Source organism: Vicugna pacos, chromosome 10 (assembly GCF_048564905.1).
Source record: "Vicugna pacos chromosome 10, VicPac4, whole genome shotgun sequence".
Taxonomy (NCBI): domain Eukaryota; kingdom Metazoa; phylum Chordata; class Mammalia; order Artiodactyla; family Camelidae; genus Vicugna; species Vicugna pacos.
In genome coordinates, this window is record NC_132996.1 from 35,036,225 (window position 1) to 35,052,406 (window position 16,182).

General features: G+C 50.1%; 1 protein-coding gene across 13 annotated transcripts in view; it reads left to right on the forward strand.

The window, feature by feature from the left end:
* Positions 1–16,182, forward strand: part of MICAL2 (microtubule associated monooxygenase, calponin and LIM domain containing 2) — a 210,906-nt gene that overhangs the window by 105,326 nt on the left and 89,398 nt on the right. For 12 of the 13 annotated variants that reach the window (XM_072969512.1, XM_072969517.1, XM_072969519.1 and 9 more), the window contains 2 exons: positions 5,979–6,047; positions 9,012–9,155. In XM_072969512.1, the coding sequence (XP_072825613.1) occupies positions 5,979–6,047; positions 9,012–9,155 (213 nt within the window). Of the gene's footprint in view, positions 1–5,978; positions 6,048–9,011; positions 9,156–10,598; positions 10,722–11,704; positions 11,924–12,169; positions 12,272–13,454; positions 13,581–16,182 lie in introns of all 13 variants that reach the window. The other variant, XM_072969524.1, reaches the window with a different exon arrangement.

A 16,182-nucleotide genomic window follows, 5' to 3' on the forward strand; every position in this document is an offset into this window, starting at 1 on the left:
GTCACGCCCTGTCTATGGGAAAGGATGGGCTGGTGGGGCCGGGGCTGGGGCGGGAAGGTGTGTGGGTCTGCTCGGGTGTGAGCAGAGCAGCTGAACAGCTGAGCTGCTCCCCACTGCTCTGCACCCCGCTGCTGCCCGAGCTGCCCCACTCAGAGGCTCTGCAGGAGGGACTGGGACCCATCAAAGGTCACACTGAGCGAAAGCCATCTTCTGGGGCCTAGTCATTGGCTTGCTCCACCCCAGCCAAGCTGCTTTTCCTCTGAGGACTTAGGACCCCACTTCGGGCTACTCCATCCCAGGCAAGCCAGTACAGCCTTTCTGGAAGCTCTTTGAGCCAAACATTTACTTTTCTCCATTCACTCGGTTTCTCCCACCACTTAGCCCACAACTGGGAACTGGAGAGGAATGTCTAAACCTTTCACTCACCACACCTCTGTTTACAGAGTGACCAAATTCAAACAGCCTGGCCAACTCTGGCTCAAGAGGTGGGAATGGTCAAAAGGCAGCTGTCAGCCAGGCCCTCCAGGCCTCTTGAGGGCTGCCAGGTCCTTGCTCCACTTCACCCTGGCTCAGCTAGGAAATGCCATGGGGGCGGTGGGCTCTGCCCACCCTGCCTGGGCCCCAGTCCAGTCTCCTCCAAGGGTGTACTCCTTGGCTGCCCACCTTGAGAAGAGTTAAAACCCATGGGTCTGATTCTCACCATGGCCCTAATTAATGTCTAAAATTTGGCCTGCTCCTCAGATGGGTAGAGAGGGTAGGTTATTGAAGTGAGTGCCTGGTGTGGGTGTTGGTTGTCCCACTCTTTCTCCTCAAACTGACAAATGCTTCCTCTAGGTGGATTGGTGGGTCACATTCCGCTCTGGTTCTAAAACACCCCAGCATACTGTGCACCACTGAATGCCAGTGCAATGATCAGACCACATGCAAAGTACCTTCTCCCCCTCTCTGCCGTGTGTCTTCTTGTATCTGGATCTTTTCTTGGTTTGGGGAATCTATTTGCAGTGCTCTTTGGTCTTAACATGTTTCACAAGCAAAGGGTACTGAGTCCACTCCAGTTTGCCCCTGGACACACAGGAGGATGTCTGCACAGGAGATTGAAAACTGCACACACACGAGCCTTCACCATGGTTCCACCCAGAAGTTGTCAGTGCAATTAGACCCCCCACCCTCACTGTCTGAGCTCATGTGCACCTACGGACTAGAGACGCAGGCTAAGTGGTGCTTGAGTGATTTTCTACCCCAGAGTGCACATAGGATCTGTGCATATAGGTGCATCTGCGTTCGACCTTGCCCCTCCCCACAGCCCTTCCTCCCCCCTCACTACAAGAGCTTCAGAGGAGCATCTTGATCTGGGGGTTGAGGGGCCAAGTTTGTTCACAATGTGACTTCTAATCTGAAGGGGGCTTATTGTTTCTCTGATGGGCCAGTCTTAAAAATTTCTTTCCCTTCTGGTTTTTGATATTGGTGTTAAATTCTTTCCTCCCTAATCTGATTTTCCTGATAACATCCACATTCCAGTGAAAGATAGCAACTTAGGGCAAATTGAAGACTTTTTCTCCATCTAGGAATTTGTCTGCTTTTAGAAAGAGTGACTTTCCCATCCCACGCCAAGAGAGTTGTGCCTCTGGTGAGTGGTAACCTGCTGGGGTGGGTTAGCTCTGAAGACTGGATGGCCCACGCCTGGGGAGAAGGGAAGGAGCCTGGGGATCCTGTTTTCCTCTTTAAAAAGCCCTGGGTCTGCTTCTGCAGATCTGCCTCTGTCCTGGTCAGCATCTAGAAGCCTCGTGGCCTGGGGGAGTTCCTGGCGACTCCAGAGTCCTTGTCACCATGCACGCGGATGACATCTGAACATGCATATCGTGGTCTCTGTCCTCCTGTGTGTGCGTGTGGGTGTGTGTACACACACACACACTCTGTCTGTGCTCTTCTGTACTCACCACATGAAGTTAATGCCTGGATTTATGGCCACTTCAGTCACTATACACATTACATTACATGTGTACTCAGGGTGCCTGATGTTTGTTTTCCCCATTCTGAGCCCATTTCTTGAGGGACAACACAACACAAGTTGTTATTTGTTCCTGGAAAGCCCATCCTAGAAGCCAGATTGGTGGCCCCAGGGTTTATCCTGCTCAGCAGGCTGGTTCTGCCCCAGGTCCTCCTCCAGCCCTGGTCGCTGGGAAAGTGGGGTTAACATAGCATGACTTGGGTCAGAGTCTAGTCTGAGCTGAAGGATCCCCCTCCCAGCTTTCTTCTCCTTGACCCTCCTGAACAAACACTTTCCAAAGTTCCCATGGCCGTTATGTAAGAAAATGCCTCTTCCATTCCCCCATTCATTCAGCATGGATTTACTGAGTCCCCATTTTATGGCAAGTTCTCTTCTCAGTGCTGGGCGCACAGCAATGAACAAAACGGCCAAGGACCCTGCCCAAGGGAGCTTCTGGTGTGACTTCCCAAGTTCCTCTCACTCCCGGTCTCCACCTGTCCTCACAGAACCACCCATCCAGTAGCCAAAGTTTCCACTAGGGTTCTAGTACTTCTCACTTTAGAGATTTGAAGGCTGAGGGAGTCAGGAGCACCAGGTCTGACACTGCCCGGCTGGGCCAGTGCAGACCTTGAGCAGCATGCCCACCCCGACCCGACCCAGGGCACCCGTGGTTTGCAGGTCACTGCCAAGGGTGCTCTCTCTCCTGCCCTCTGTGTACCCGCCTGGGATTCTGCACTGATGTATAGAATGGGAGTGCACTTCGAAGCCAGGCTGACAAATATACATTTGGGTCTGCTGGGGATTCAGCACATGTTTGAACCTTATGTGAGCTTCAGGTCTGATCTCCTTCCCTGGCACGTGGACGGGGCTCCGTAAATGATAGTCCCCGTCCTTTAGGAGTACTGACTGAACAGAGATGCTCATTTTCTGAAAAGATGAGTAAAGCTAGTTGCGTTGACCCCTGGCTTCTGTACTACAGCCAGGATGCAGCCAACGTTTTACAGGATATACATTAGTGTCACAGATGACTCATTTGTTCCTCTTGTTACCATTTGAGGATGATGGAGGGACATATTATCACCTCAATTTCAGAGGTGGGGAAACTTGGACTTAAGGAGATTATATTGTGATGTCCTATAGGTGCTAAATGTCAAAGCCAGAGCATTATTCAGATTCTCTGATTCTGTGAATAGCACTAACCTAACTTAAAATGTCTAACACTTCTATAGTACTTCATAGTGTAAGAAGGGTCTCACATACGTGATTTTGCTCATCCTTACAATGACTTACTTATTATAGTTATAATTAGCTTACTTAGATGGTATTGTATCTTAGAGGTGAGGAAACTAAAATCAGAAGAGTTGGGTGATCTTCCTAAGGGCACTTAGCTGGGAAGTAATTCATGTCAGGACTCGATCCCGTGGCTCACTGCTGCTCTGCCACTGAGGAAGGGAAGAGCTCTCTTGCCATTGTCACTCGCCATCACTCCAAACATCATGGTGGCCACCCTACTCTCAGGCCACTGCCTGCAATGGCCAATCTCTCTTCCTATGACCCAGATTTGAATTTCTCCCAGGTTAGGCCACACCAGCTAACTAAATATGAAGTTGGTTTGTTTGGGGCTAAAGTCACCTTAAGTCAGGCAGTTGTGCTGATCAAATAAATGTTGAGGTTGGTAGATATATGTCTTTGATTTTCTTTTTGAAACGGAGAACACCAAGTAGTTTAGTAAATGTCTTGGGATATAGAATCTTTCAAATCATTGGCAAATCATGATAAGAAAGGGTGAAAGGGCAGGAAAGATTAATAGGAAAAGAAGGTGAATTATTTGTTTACTCTCATGCTATCTCTGGGCACAAGTATTCTCTTCCTCCTTGTATCCCAGTTCTTTATGGTGTGAAATAGAGTCCAAAGAGATGGGGGTTATGGAGGCAATTTCATTTCACAAATAGGGGTATGCAGATAAGAAAAACTTAGCTAAATTTCTAGGTTTGCGTTTTCTCAGGCTTTTTGTTGGAACCTAGCTCTTGGTTGAGAATCAGTGCTTCCCTGATAAATCCATAAGGAAGAGTAGAGACCTTGGGGGGCTGTGTTGCTAACCTTTCCATATAGATGGCATTTTGCTGTCCTGTGGGTCAGGCTGAATCCGAGGAGCTGGGGTTGCCCCCACCCACTTCCTCTCTTCCCCCTGAATGATTTTGGGGTCTTCTTAGGTGCTGCTACCAGGTACCCTCTCCCAAGGAGTTCTTTCTGGGTGCCTGTGGCTGACATGCTGGGTTTGGATCCCCATTAGGCTGATGGTTGGAACAGTCACCCCAAGGCTGTTGAATACAAGAGTAAGATGTCTTGTTCTTCAAGGGGAAAAGCCAAGTCCTCATTTAAGGTGGCAACAAAACGAACAGCAGAAAGACTGTGCATGGAGTGTTCCTGTCAGCGAGGACATCCTGTACTTTCACAGGCCCAGTCTCTGGGCCAGCACAGCATTCCCAGGCCTTGGAGCTGGGAGCCCAGACGGCCTGGGCTTGGAGACTCAGCATTGTTGTAAATAAGGTCATCTGTTTCTCTTGGTGTTTGCCCAAACATTGGGGTTGAAATTATTTCCATTCACAGAATAATGATTTATTGGAGGCTGAGGAAAATGTTGAAGGGAGGGCAGGGCCCTTTGATCTGTTGTTTTGTGTGACCTGAGCAAGGGAAGGGTCACATTTTTGAACAGATGTTAATGACTAAACTGTGGTTGATCTTGTCTGAAAAGTTTTTTAAAGGGTGCTGGTCAATAGGAGGAGGGGGCAGGGAGATGGGGAGTGTAAGGACAGGGGAAGCAGGTGCTCGCCTTTGGAAGCAAGTGAGTACATAGCAGACTGTGCGCTGGGGACTCTGATAATATTGTTGATTTAGAACAACGGGGAGATAATAGACTCCTCTGTGGTGGAGCAAGGTGAGGGTGTGTGGGGCTGTTGGGGCTGTACACCGGGATTTGAGGGGAGGGGCGGCCAGGCTGGGATTTAATGTGGCCCTGCCATAGGGGTGGCCCACAGGAAGGGATGCCTAGTGGGTAGGGATGGTTCCGTGGTTCTCACGAGCTGGCTGTTTGGAGACGGTCTCAGCTGGAGACTGGTGGTAAAGCGGTATGACCCCAGTGTGAAGGAAAAGCTAACCCAGCAGGGTACAGAGGAGGTGCTAAATCCAGCCCCCACCCCCATCCCAGCCCATAGCATCAATTCAACTTGTGCTGTCCCAGTCCTTCCCTGGAGGAGACAAGCCAGATCACAGGTGCGCCCTCGGGTGGCCCTTGCAGGGGTCATGCAATGAGCTTGGGTGGAGAGGGGTTCTCTGGATTTAAATGTCCAGATTTGGAAAGCAGGAAGTAGACTGGAAGGGATTATCAGTAGTGTAATCATGCAACTTATTGTCTAAACCAGGTACTTTTGAGAGTGAAAGGGGGCATTATTCATAATTATGCCTGGGGAAAAGCAATAAATCAAACTGTCCTGCAAACTGGGCTGCACAGTCACTGTAGCTTTCAGGCCATATCTGATGCTTTGAAGTTAACACCCTATTGTTTATTGGTAGCTGTGATGGTGGCTGAATGGCAGGCATAATTTGCCATCAAATCCCTGGACAGCTGCTCTGAGTCCTGAGAATCCCTGCCTGCAAGGTGAACCAGTGCCACCTCCTTGTAGGAGGTGCTTTCCACATGGCAGCATCAGCAGGCCTGGCTGTGACCACTCTGAGCCCAAGGTCACTGATGGGGAGACAATCCCTGCCCATGTCACAGGGAGTCTCTGTGCTCTGGAATGTTTTGGCCTGATTTGGGGGGAAGACTCCCTCCACTGTGCCTGAACAGAACTGAGCATTGGTCACGGTGCAGGGTAATTTCTGTCCATCTGTTTCCTGGGCTGGCAGCTGTTTTGGGCAGGGCTGCATCCCCCGGTGCTGGCACCGCAGCCCTGGCGGCCCTGAGCTCACCATGCTTTCTTGGCCATCACAGGTGGACAGCCGGACTGAAGAGAATGACATGAACAAGCGGAGGCGGAAAGGCTTCAACAACCTGGATGAGGTTCGTGTGCTCAGTGTCAGTTTCCACAAAGGCCCGTTTCCTGACAGCCCGTGGGCACAGCCTTCCCACTTGACCATGGCAGGCGGCCTGCCCTCCTTTCTCTCCTCTCTCATGAACTGCCGGGATCCAAGCTTGGCTTGACAGGAAACCAGTGGGTCTGATCCTCACTGCCTACCAGCTCTGTCTCCCTCCCAGGGTGTGGCTCATGTCTATAAAACACAGATGACACATTTGAAATGTATGACATTTTGCATGATTTTTAAAGATTAAAGAAGGAGACACATCTAACATGCCAGGCGTCATCTCTGGCTCTTAGGTTCATCACGATATAATCACTATTAATAGGAAGTAGTAAAAGAGGCACCAGCAGACCCACTTTTCTCCCAAAGTTTCTACTTTTTGCTTTGTGTACCTTTAGTCTTTAAGGCAAATGTCCCAGCACCCACAAGTGCCATCTTCTGGTAAAAGAAGAAGATTACAAGCTATTTTGTCAAAGCCAAGTAGCAGAATCTCTCTCCTGCTCCTGAAAAATTGATCAGAGAAAGAGTATTGGTTCTTGCTTACCCAGGTAGGCCTTTAAAGAAACCTGAGATACATACCTCATTCCAAACAGCCGTTCTCATCCCACAAAAGCAAGCAGAGATATCGTCTGTGAACTGTAGGACACCAGCTTTTGCTACTACTGGCTGATACCAAAATGATGACATTGAGGCATGCGGGATAATTTATAGGATACATTCATGCTTGATTTATAGGACTTAGGAAAAAACTTCTTCTGTCTTATATGGTTGAAGAGCTGTTGCTCTTGGCGCTGATCTGAGCGAGAAGCCAGTGAATAGAGAGGTAGTTGAGGTGAAGCCGAGGCTGAAGAACTGGGCTGGAGAGACGTCCCATTCGCCAGTTACAGGGTGTTGGCTCTGCCTTAAGTGCCTGTGATTTGCTCCCGCCTCCGCCCAAGAAGCTTCCCTTGGATTCATTTTGTCTCGGGGGAAGTCTTCCGCCTTTCATCTGTGCCTTATTTGAGGGGGTGTTTGCTGTTTCTGTTGCTGGCAGCACAGGAGTTAGGGTGTGGGAAGAAATCTGGTCACATCCGCCCCTTCTGAAATGGCTCTGCTTTCTGGGCCAGCTGTTTTGCTTAAAGTCAGATTTAACCAAGCAATGATTCTCTCTAAATTCTCGCTACTCAAAATGTGGGCCAGGAACCAGGGGCACCAGTATCACCTGGCAGCTGGTTAGAAATGCAGGCTCTCGGGGCTCCCTCCAGACCTACTGGATCCGAATCTGCTTTTGAAGGAGACTCCCAGTGATTTGTGTACACGTGAATGTCTGAGAAGGGCTGGTTGGTCGGCACGGCCCGCTGTCCTGGCCTGTTTTGGCCTTGTACAAACAGTGACCACCCCAGTACACTTGCCCTATTCACACTCAAGTCTGCATTGCGAGGCAGAGCTATAGTCCCCCCTTTGAAGTGGAGACTAACTCTTTGGTTTGTGTTTGTCCAGCTCTTCAGTGGCTGTGCATACAAGGTTTCCCATGGGGCTGCTACTCCTAGGAATCTTTTTTTTTTTTTTTTAATCGCCTATAGCTTGCCTCTTCCCATGGATTTCTTCTAAGTGAACATATCTTTGTTTTGGGAACATCTGTTCCTGCGAGGGAGATTCATTGTCTCCCTGGGAAAGCTGGCTGCCCTCTTGACATGACAGTGCCCTTTACACTTCTGAGGTCGATGAGGGCAGATCTATGGCACTGGGCAACAGACAATCGATGGACACTGATAATTTTCAAAGTTTTTTTTTAATCGAGTTATAGTCAGTTTATAATGTGTCAATTTCCGGTGTACAGCACAATTTTTCAGTCATACATGAGTATACATATATTCATCTTCACATTCTTTTTCACTATGAGCTACCACAACATTTTCAAAGTTTTATCTTTGACAGATGAGCTTAGAAAATCTTCCATGGAATTCCATTTCGTAAAACAGCATAACCAAGTGATCATGGTCAACATTGTACCATCGTAAGTCGTGTTGATATCATGTATCCCGAAATAAAGCAATGAAAAGGGTCCTTCTCCAAAATCCCTAACTGGTCTAATCATGAGTGAACATCAGCCCAACCCAGATCAAGGGACTTTGTACGAAATAGCTGACCAGTCCAAGGTCAGGAAGGACAGAGAGAGATGGAGAAACTGTTACAGACGAGAGGAGGCTGAGGAGACATGACGATGAAATGCATCACCATGAAATGTGGGAAACTGGTACCACCTGAATCAAGTCTGTAGTTCAGTTAATATATCTTGCTAATTTCTCGGTTTTAGTAACACTACCGTGATTACCATGATTATCCCAGATGTTAACATTAGGTACAGCTGAGCCAATGGTATGCAGGAACTATCTGCTATCTTTGTAACTTTTCTGTCAACTTAAAATTATTTCAAACTTAAGTTTATTTTTTTAGAGAGAGTAACACCAGAGCAGGGCTAGTTGGTGTTGGGAGAAGGGTGCAGAGAAGAGAGGGGAAGCCCAGAGCCTGTGCCTTGCCTGACACCCCCTCCTGTTTCCTTCACCCCTGGGCAGCCACGTGATGTAGTTTGAGAACTATTTTACTCATCATTTTATCGTTACATTTGATTTTTGCATCGCTTACATGGAAGTAGGTCCCATTTTACAGATGAGGAAACTTCAGAGAAGTTAAGTAATTTCCAAGGTCGCTGAGCTGGGAGGTCAAAGAGGATTCAAACACTAACTGTCTGGCTCCCAATTCTGTCTGTGTCCTACTTTGAGAAGACACATCCCTCCTGTGAGCGTTGTCGCCATTGGGCCTTGCCTGCTACATCAGCCTCACCTCCTCAGACCACAAAAGGTGTCCTTTTTTAGGAAACTGTCCCTGTCATGAGCCCCCGAGGCCCCTCCCTGATATCTGGGTTCCAGATCCAACAACCAATGCACTAATTTGGCCTTTGCAGCCTTCAGCCTTTCTGAGCCAGAGCTTGGGCTCCAATCAAGAGGGCGGTAAAGAAGGTGGAAATCAGAACAAAGTCAAGTCCATGGCAAGTCAGCTGCTGGCCAAGTTCGAGGAGAACTCTCGGAACCCTTCGCTCCTGAGGCAGGTGAGTCCTGTCAAATGTTCACTGGTGCTGCCTTCCTGGTGACCAGAACCCACTGAGAAGCCAGCAGAAAGGTCAGGCTAGTGATGGTGGATTTCAGGTGAGCCAACCAGGCCTGGCTCAAAGGGAGACTCAAGCTCCTTCTAGATCCGGAGTCAGCAGACTTTTCTAAAAGGGGCCAGAGAGCAAATATTTTAGGCTTTGGGGGCTACCGGATCTCCCTTGCAGCAACTCAGCTCTGTCGTTATAGTGTGAAAGCAGCCATGGACAATATGTAAACAAACGTGCAGGGCTGTGTGCCAATAAAACTTAATTTACCAAAACAGGCAGCAGGCTGGCTTTGGCCCGAGGACCATAGTTCACTGATGCCTGTTCTGCGCTGGAAAGGAAATCCCTTCCCTGATTTGGTTTTGCTTTGCAGCCATCTTTGAGATGGTACAGCTGGAGGGAGATTTAGGCATGCTGACTGCCTGGGGGGTCTAAGTCCACAGTGAGAGGACACATCCAAACCAGGGGAAACTGAGTCATGGGTCTTAGTTCCATGTGGGCCTACAGGAATGGAGAGCCTCCTGAGCATCCTCTGGGGCCCCTGTCTCCTTGCTCCCTTGGTTCAGCCTGGCAGGTCTTCTGTGTCTGGCCAGGGTCCTTGTGAGGCTGAAGGAGGTAGGATGCTCTGGGCCAGGCTGACTTCTCTCGGATTCTGGCTCGGTGTCTGTGCTGCATGGTTCCATTTGCTCCCCTGAATTCCTCAGGGACACCACTGTCACACTGGGATAAGAGTGTCAGTTTTTCTTTGAAGAGCATCTGTCACATGACATAATTAGGTTTTTCTCAGGAGGAGGACAAACTCTTGATTAATTCAGTTGAGAGGCAATCACAGATGTCTCCTTAGTCTTGATGTGGACAGTGCCACTCCTGGACAAACTGATCTTCCCCAGGAAGCCAGCTTTTTTTCTTTAATAATAAAAAAGAGACTTGTAGTTGTCTGAATTGTCTTCTCATTGCCCCTTCTGGAGGCTTGGCCCTTTGCAGTGCCCAGGTGTGGATGAGGGCCCTTTTCCATCAAAAGGACTGTTGTGGGCATCCAGTGGGCAGGAAGCATCCCCATTTCCAGGAGGACTTTGAGACTAGCCACCCTGGCCTGGCATGGGCTCTGGCAATGCCTGCCCGGTGTCCCACGTCTGAGCCAGAAGCCAGCTTCCTGGGGATTCACACATTGTCCAAGAGGAGGGGACTACGGGGCTTGCTGGTCACATGGACAGAGAGCCAGGGTTCAAGTTTCCTGCTGGACCCAGCTTGTCAGAGCTCAGCCCAGGGCTCACTCAGCATCTGCACTCTCTCTCCCTGCCTCTCTTCCTCTCCTGCCTCCAAGTGTCTCAGTCTGAACTCACCTTTTCCTTCCTATTTCCTGCGGCTGCTTTTTCGGACTCACCTTCCTCCTCCCAGGAGCACCGTGTCTCAGGGATAGGTAAGCCTGTCCTGCACTCTTCCTCTGACCCTCCTGTTAACTCTCGCTGTCCCAAGCCGGAGCAGCCCACACCCAGCCCATCACCAACTCTGAAAAGGCAGGTAGGGCTCCTTCCAGTGGACGCTGTCTTGGTGAAGCCAGAGGGGACTTTGATCCAGAGGGCGGGGTCTGTGGCTCTCTCTGCACCCCATGTAGGGCTGACTGTAGATTCTCTGTGAAGGCAGACACAACTTGAGGTCACCACCCTTATAGATAAGACTAGCCAAGTATGCAGCATCTTAAAATGCATGCCAGTCAGCGGCATTGACTAACCAGCTACCATGCTTTTGGCGCTTTATTTGCCTGGGATAAAGCAGACCACAGTGATGCCCCTGGGACACTTAGCTTATCTGTAGACCTCTTAAGTAGGCTGATTTCTAAATCGATGGAAAAGTGGCAGTGATAGTGGAATGGGCTCAGGTGGCCAACTGGCTGCAAGCCGTTGGAGGGGTAAGACTGGAATGTGGTAAAGATCTCCTCTGGTACCTGAGCAGATGGGGATCTGCCCAGTGGCAGCCTTGAGCCACAGACTGAGGCTTTTTTAGCTAGCATCTCTGGTTTGGAATACGAACAGGGTCACTATGACAGACCACAGCACTCAAACGTGCTGGTCAGCACTAGGAATTTTGCGTTGCTTTGGGGGGTGTGGAGGTCAAAGGAGGTCACTGTGGATGTACTGCAGTGATTTTATGTCTGTGTACGAATCACCTAGAGAGCTTTATCAAAAATATCAATTTCTGGTGCTCAGCCCCAGATTAATTAAGCCAGGATATCTAGGGGTTGGACCCAGACTTTGAGAACCAGGTCAGCATAGACTCTGATTTGGTGGGTCTGGGGTGAGGCCCGGGACGGTGTTGTTAAGGATGATGTCAGGTGATTCTGATGCGGGTGGTGGACAGTCAACCCCCGAGGTTAGTTTGGAATCTGACGCAATGTGGCACCTGGTGTGCCCTTGCCTCTCATCCTCATGAGGGTTCCTCACGGTGGAGGGGGTCCATGGGAGGGCCACAGCCGGGAAGGAAGCTTGATTTTCCTTCTCCCCCAGTTCCCTTCGGTGGTTGTGACGGGGCATGTGCTCCGAGAGCTAAAGCAAGTGTCTGCTGGTGGCGAGTGCCCGAGCAGGCCCTGGAGAGCCAGAGCCAAGTCTGACCTGCATCTGAGGGGGCCAGAAAATGCCGCCACCCTGCCGCCCACCTGCCAGGGAGCGCGGGCCCTCTCCGGGGTGCTGTGGCGGCTGCAGCAAGTGGAGGAGAAGATTCTCCAGGTGACAGCCTCGCTCTCTGCCCTGCCTCTGCCTCCACCCATGTCTGGGGTGCCTGCCTTTCCCCCCTCCCTCCTCCTGCCCAGGGCGGGTTCCTCCTCTGACCTTCCCTCCCACTCTCCTGTCCTGCCAGGTGTAGTGGGTGTGACAAGCCCACCTGGCCACCTCCCGCCTCTCCCCCAGAGGGAGCCCTCACATCTCTGTCACTATTGCTTTTTTCTTCTTTCTCCTTTCTCACCCTGACTGTAGAAGAGGGCTCAGAACTTGGCCAACAGGGAATTTCACAAAAAGAACATTAAGGAGAAGGCGGCTCACCTCGCCTCCATGTTTGGACACGGGGATTTCCCACAGGTAAACACGGGGCTTTCAGAGCCCCCAGGAAGCCTGGGGTTGGACATCTAGACATAAGGGAGGTGACCACAAATCAGCCTCTGGAGCTTCATTTCTTCCTTCCTCCTCCCTTTATAGCCTGAGGTCCTTAATTTACTTTTTAAGCCACCAAAGAATTTGGATTAAAAATACCCCAAATGAGAAGATTCAAAATAAATAGATAAGTCATGACAAAGGGAAAACCAAGGCAGAAAAATGGGCTCAGGTCTCAGGAAAACATTATGGAATAGAAACTGTGTGCTGTTAAGTCCTAGACAGCTTCTGAGTAGGCTGAGCTTCCTAGGAGTCAACACAAGGAAGGAAAGCTGGGCTGTTACAGGAATCACATCACAGTACCTTCGAAGTGAAGGCAAACCAGTTGCTCATGATGTTTGGGGCACGATGCAGAAGTCTCCCTGTGGCCTTGATCAGGGAGACCCTGAATGCTGAGGTCCACCACATTAGCAACCTGCCCTCTGCTTTCCCAAAAGGCAGCACCAGCCAGGGAGAATGGCCTTGCCTTAGAATAGGAAGCACAGCCCCCCTCCAGGCCAGGTACTTATTTAGAAACTTGCTGAAAAGAAGAGCATGTGCTCGCAAGGAGACGACAGGGTTGAGGATGGGGCCCCATGGTGCCTGTGTGTCTACAGTATTCCCTTGCTTGCAGCAAGCCTGGTCTCTAGGACACACCTCCTCTGCTGCTCTCACTCAGTCTCCTCCGGACTTGTGCCTGAGGTACTCAGCAGAGTCGTAGACCTGGGAAGGCTACTTTGCCTTTAGTTCATTTTCAGGGTTCCATGCATCTGCAGAGGTTCCTGCTAGGGAGTCCAAGTAGCCTGGAGTTGTCCTTGCCTGAGCTTGCAGCTGGCTTCAAGTGTTAGTGCTGGTGTCTGCAGCCGATGTTGGCAGTAACAGGCTGGATCGGCTCCAGCTATTTTGTTGTGAGGAGGGAGCCAGAATAGGAGCAGAATGCAGTGTAACCAGGAGCCAGACAGTCCTGCTGGGCCCCAAAGACAGAGGCTCTAGCTTTTTGTCCTGAGACCTGGGCCTGGATGTCCGTTCCCCTCCTTGGATGTGTAAGCTTGGGGGCTGCACCATCGAGGCGAGCATCGCTGTGCATTTCCCTGGGGATAATCAGAGTTTCTTCTGTTTCTGTTCTGTGCAGAATAAACTACTCTCTAAAAGCCTGTCTCATACTCATCCTCCGTCTTCTCCCTCCTGCCTTCCATCTCCTGATTCAGCTGCTCCTTCCTCTCCGTCGACTGTTGACTCTGTTTCTCCTGCCAGAAAGGTAGTTGTCCTGAACAATTGGCTTCCCCTACTCCCTGCATGTCCTGAGATGTTCTCCTGCTCTGCTTGACCTACACAGACAACCACCTGAATTTTGGCTTCCCTGGGATGAAAATTTATAAGCTACTTGACAACAACCCTGGGTTTGGTTGGTTTTGTGCGGGAGCAAGAAACATGGTGGAAGAGGCAGCACACAAAACCTATCAAACAGTGATTGCTCACCCACCAAGCATTCATTAGGCACCCCACCATGTGCCAACCACTGTGCAGGGTACCGAGAAAACAGAGAGGAGGGAGGTACAGTCCTCTGACTATGGTGTAGATGGCAAATGGCACACCAGCATAGAAATGTGTCACATTTTACTGTATGAAATTGCCAATATTTAGCTGGTTCTGACCTAACAAGATGCTGATTTCATATGGTAAATCTAATACAATACTATTTGTTAATTCTATCAGAGGTAAAAGGCAAGATTCTAGAAATCCAGAAGGGAGAACCTGGGAAGGATTCACAGAGGAGGTAATATGGGAGCCAAGTGTTGAAGATTACGTTGGGGGTGGATTTTGCTAGAACAAAGTGCAGGGAAGGGTATTTTAAGGAGAATGTGCAAAGGAAGGCAGACAGGACTTGTGTGGATGGAAAGATAATTCTGGTGCAACTCGATTTGGGGATGAAAGTATTTGTGGGAGTGTGAAGAATGAGGGTGAAAATCAGCCCACTCTTTTTGTGTTAAAGGAATTCATTCTACCCTCTTGTAAAGAGTCACGAAAGGATCTGCTCTGAGTTCTGAAGGATGATGCAGGTAGCAGGGCAGAGGTTGGAGAGTTGGTGGGGAGCTAATGTTGGTTGAGTAGATAATGAAATACATCCATAAGCATTGATTAAATTTGGGTCCTGGAGCACTTTTCATGTTTTCCACTTGTCTTCTTGTTACCTAATGTGCTAAGACCACCACCAGGCTGGGGTGGGAGGGGGCAGTCTCCGGAGAAGCTTGGCTCCTGGAATAGATGAACCTAAAAATGGACGTGAAGCTCAGTTGTTTATCTGTTGCTCACAGGAGTAGGTTGGGGACTCTTCCTGGAAGACTGTGCTCCTCTGAACACCTCCAATCTGTCTGCGCCCACCTGTGCTCGTCTCTGTGTGCAGGGCTGAGTGTGCCCGTCAGAGTTACAGCTCCTTTGTTTCCACCCTGTTAGGCTGAAGCACAAACCAGCAACCTGCTCTTGTGTGAGTGGGAAATTAGGAGCTGCCTCCTGGGAGTCCCACCCACACTAACCTCCCCTCCCTGGGGGAGAAGAATGCAGGCAGGGTCTCCAAGAGAGGAGCTGCCCTGGGAAGCCAGAGGGAGGGGATGTGGAGAAATAACAAACATGTCCCATCATTAGCTCTACTGAAAGCAGCCCAGGCTGGGGTGCCCGGCATCTTGTTCCAGGTCAGCATTGGTCAGCTATTTGACCTTCAGTCTCCTGACCTGTCTGGGTCTCCATTTCCACATCAACAGGAGGGTGATTCCTGGCTCACATGATAGTGAGCTGTATGGGCAGAGACTGGCAGCACCATCACCAAGACCTCAGAGTAGCATTTGTGCCCAGCTTGTGAGGGGAGTACTTCCTGCTGTGGAAAATGTCATCAGCACCCTTAACAGAACAATGGGAGGGGCAAGGGCATCTGGGCACAGACAGGCAGTGGCTGGTGCTCCTGGCTAGGCAGCTGGGCCCACACCTGGCTTCTCTCTGGCCCTGTCCCTTTCTGGGTCACCCCGGACATGCCCTCTCTTGCCTCTGCTTGTCTTTTGTCCTCGTGAAGGCCTGGCTTGATCACTGCCCTCCCAGGGTTAAGAGCAGAGTAATAATCAGGAGTTACCTTCCTGATGAAGCTTGCTTCCTAGTAGGGGAGGTGAACAATCAGCAATAATGTATAGATGTGAATTATATAATGTATCAGAAGACAGTTTTTCCAATAGGAAAAATAAAGCAGGTAGCAGGGTCCTGGCATGCTGGGCTAGGGTAGCAATTTTAAATGGGGTTGGCAAGAGGGCTCTTACTGGGAAAAAGAATTGAGCAGGAGCAGAGCCACAGATAGGAAAACAAAGGGACGGAGGAGACAAATTCCCAGGGCTTCTGACTTCGGCCCAGTGTTCTCTTCTTGTACCACAAAAACCCCGTGTGAATGGAGGCCTTGTCAGAGGGGCCAGCCCAGAGGCCATGAGCGTGAAGAGCCCCAAGCCCAGGCTCAAGGAGGGCTGCACATGGGGTGGGTGGGCCTTGGGGTGACCAGTACCAGAGCCCCGGGCCCCACCTCTACAGCTTTGTTCTTTGTTTCTCCCAGGTTGGGGTAGAACAATCACCCCCTGTTTTCTTTTATTCCAGTTTCCAAGCCAGCCTTGGCCATCAGATGATGGTGTAATTGGGCTGTTTGGATAGCTCCTGACTTACTAATTACAGGCTGATGAGCCTTTCACTGTGCAGCTGGGAATGATTGGGGAGCTCTCAGAAAAGGCCACGCTGGGAGACTTCCCCTGTCTATGCCTTTGTTTCTCCATTTGTGAAAAGGATCCAGCCTGGACCTGATCCCCACAGACCCCTCCAGATCTCGCTGTGAA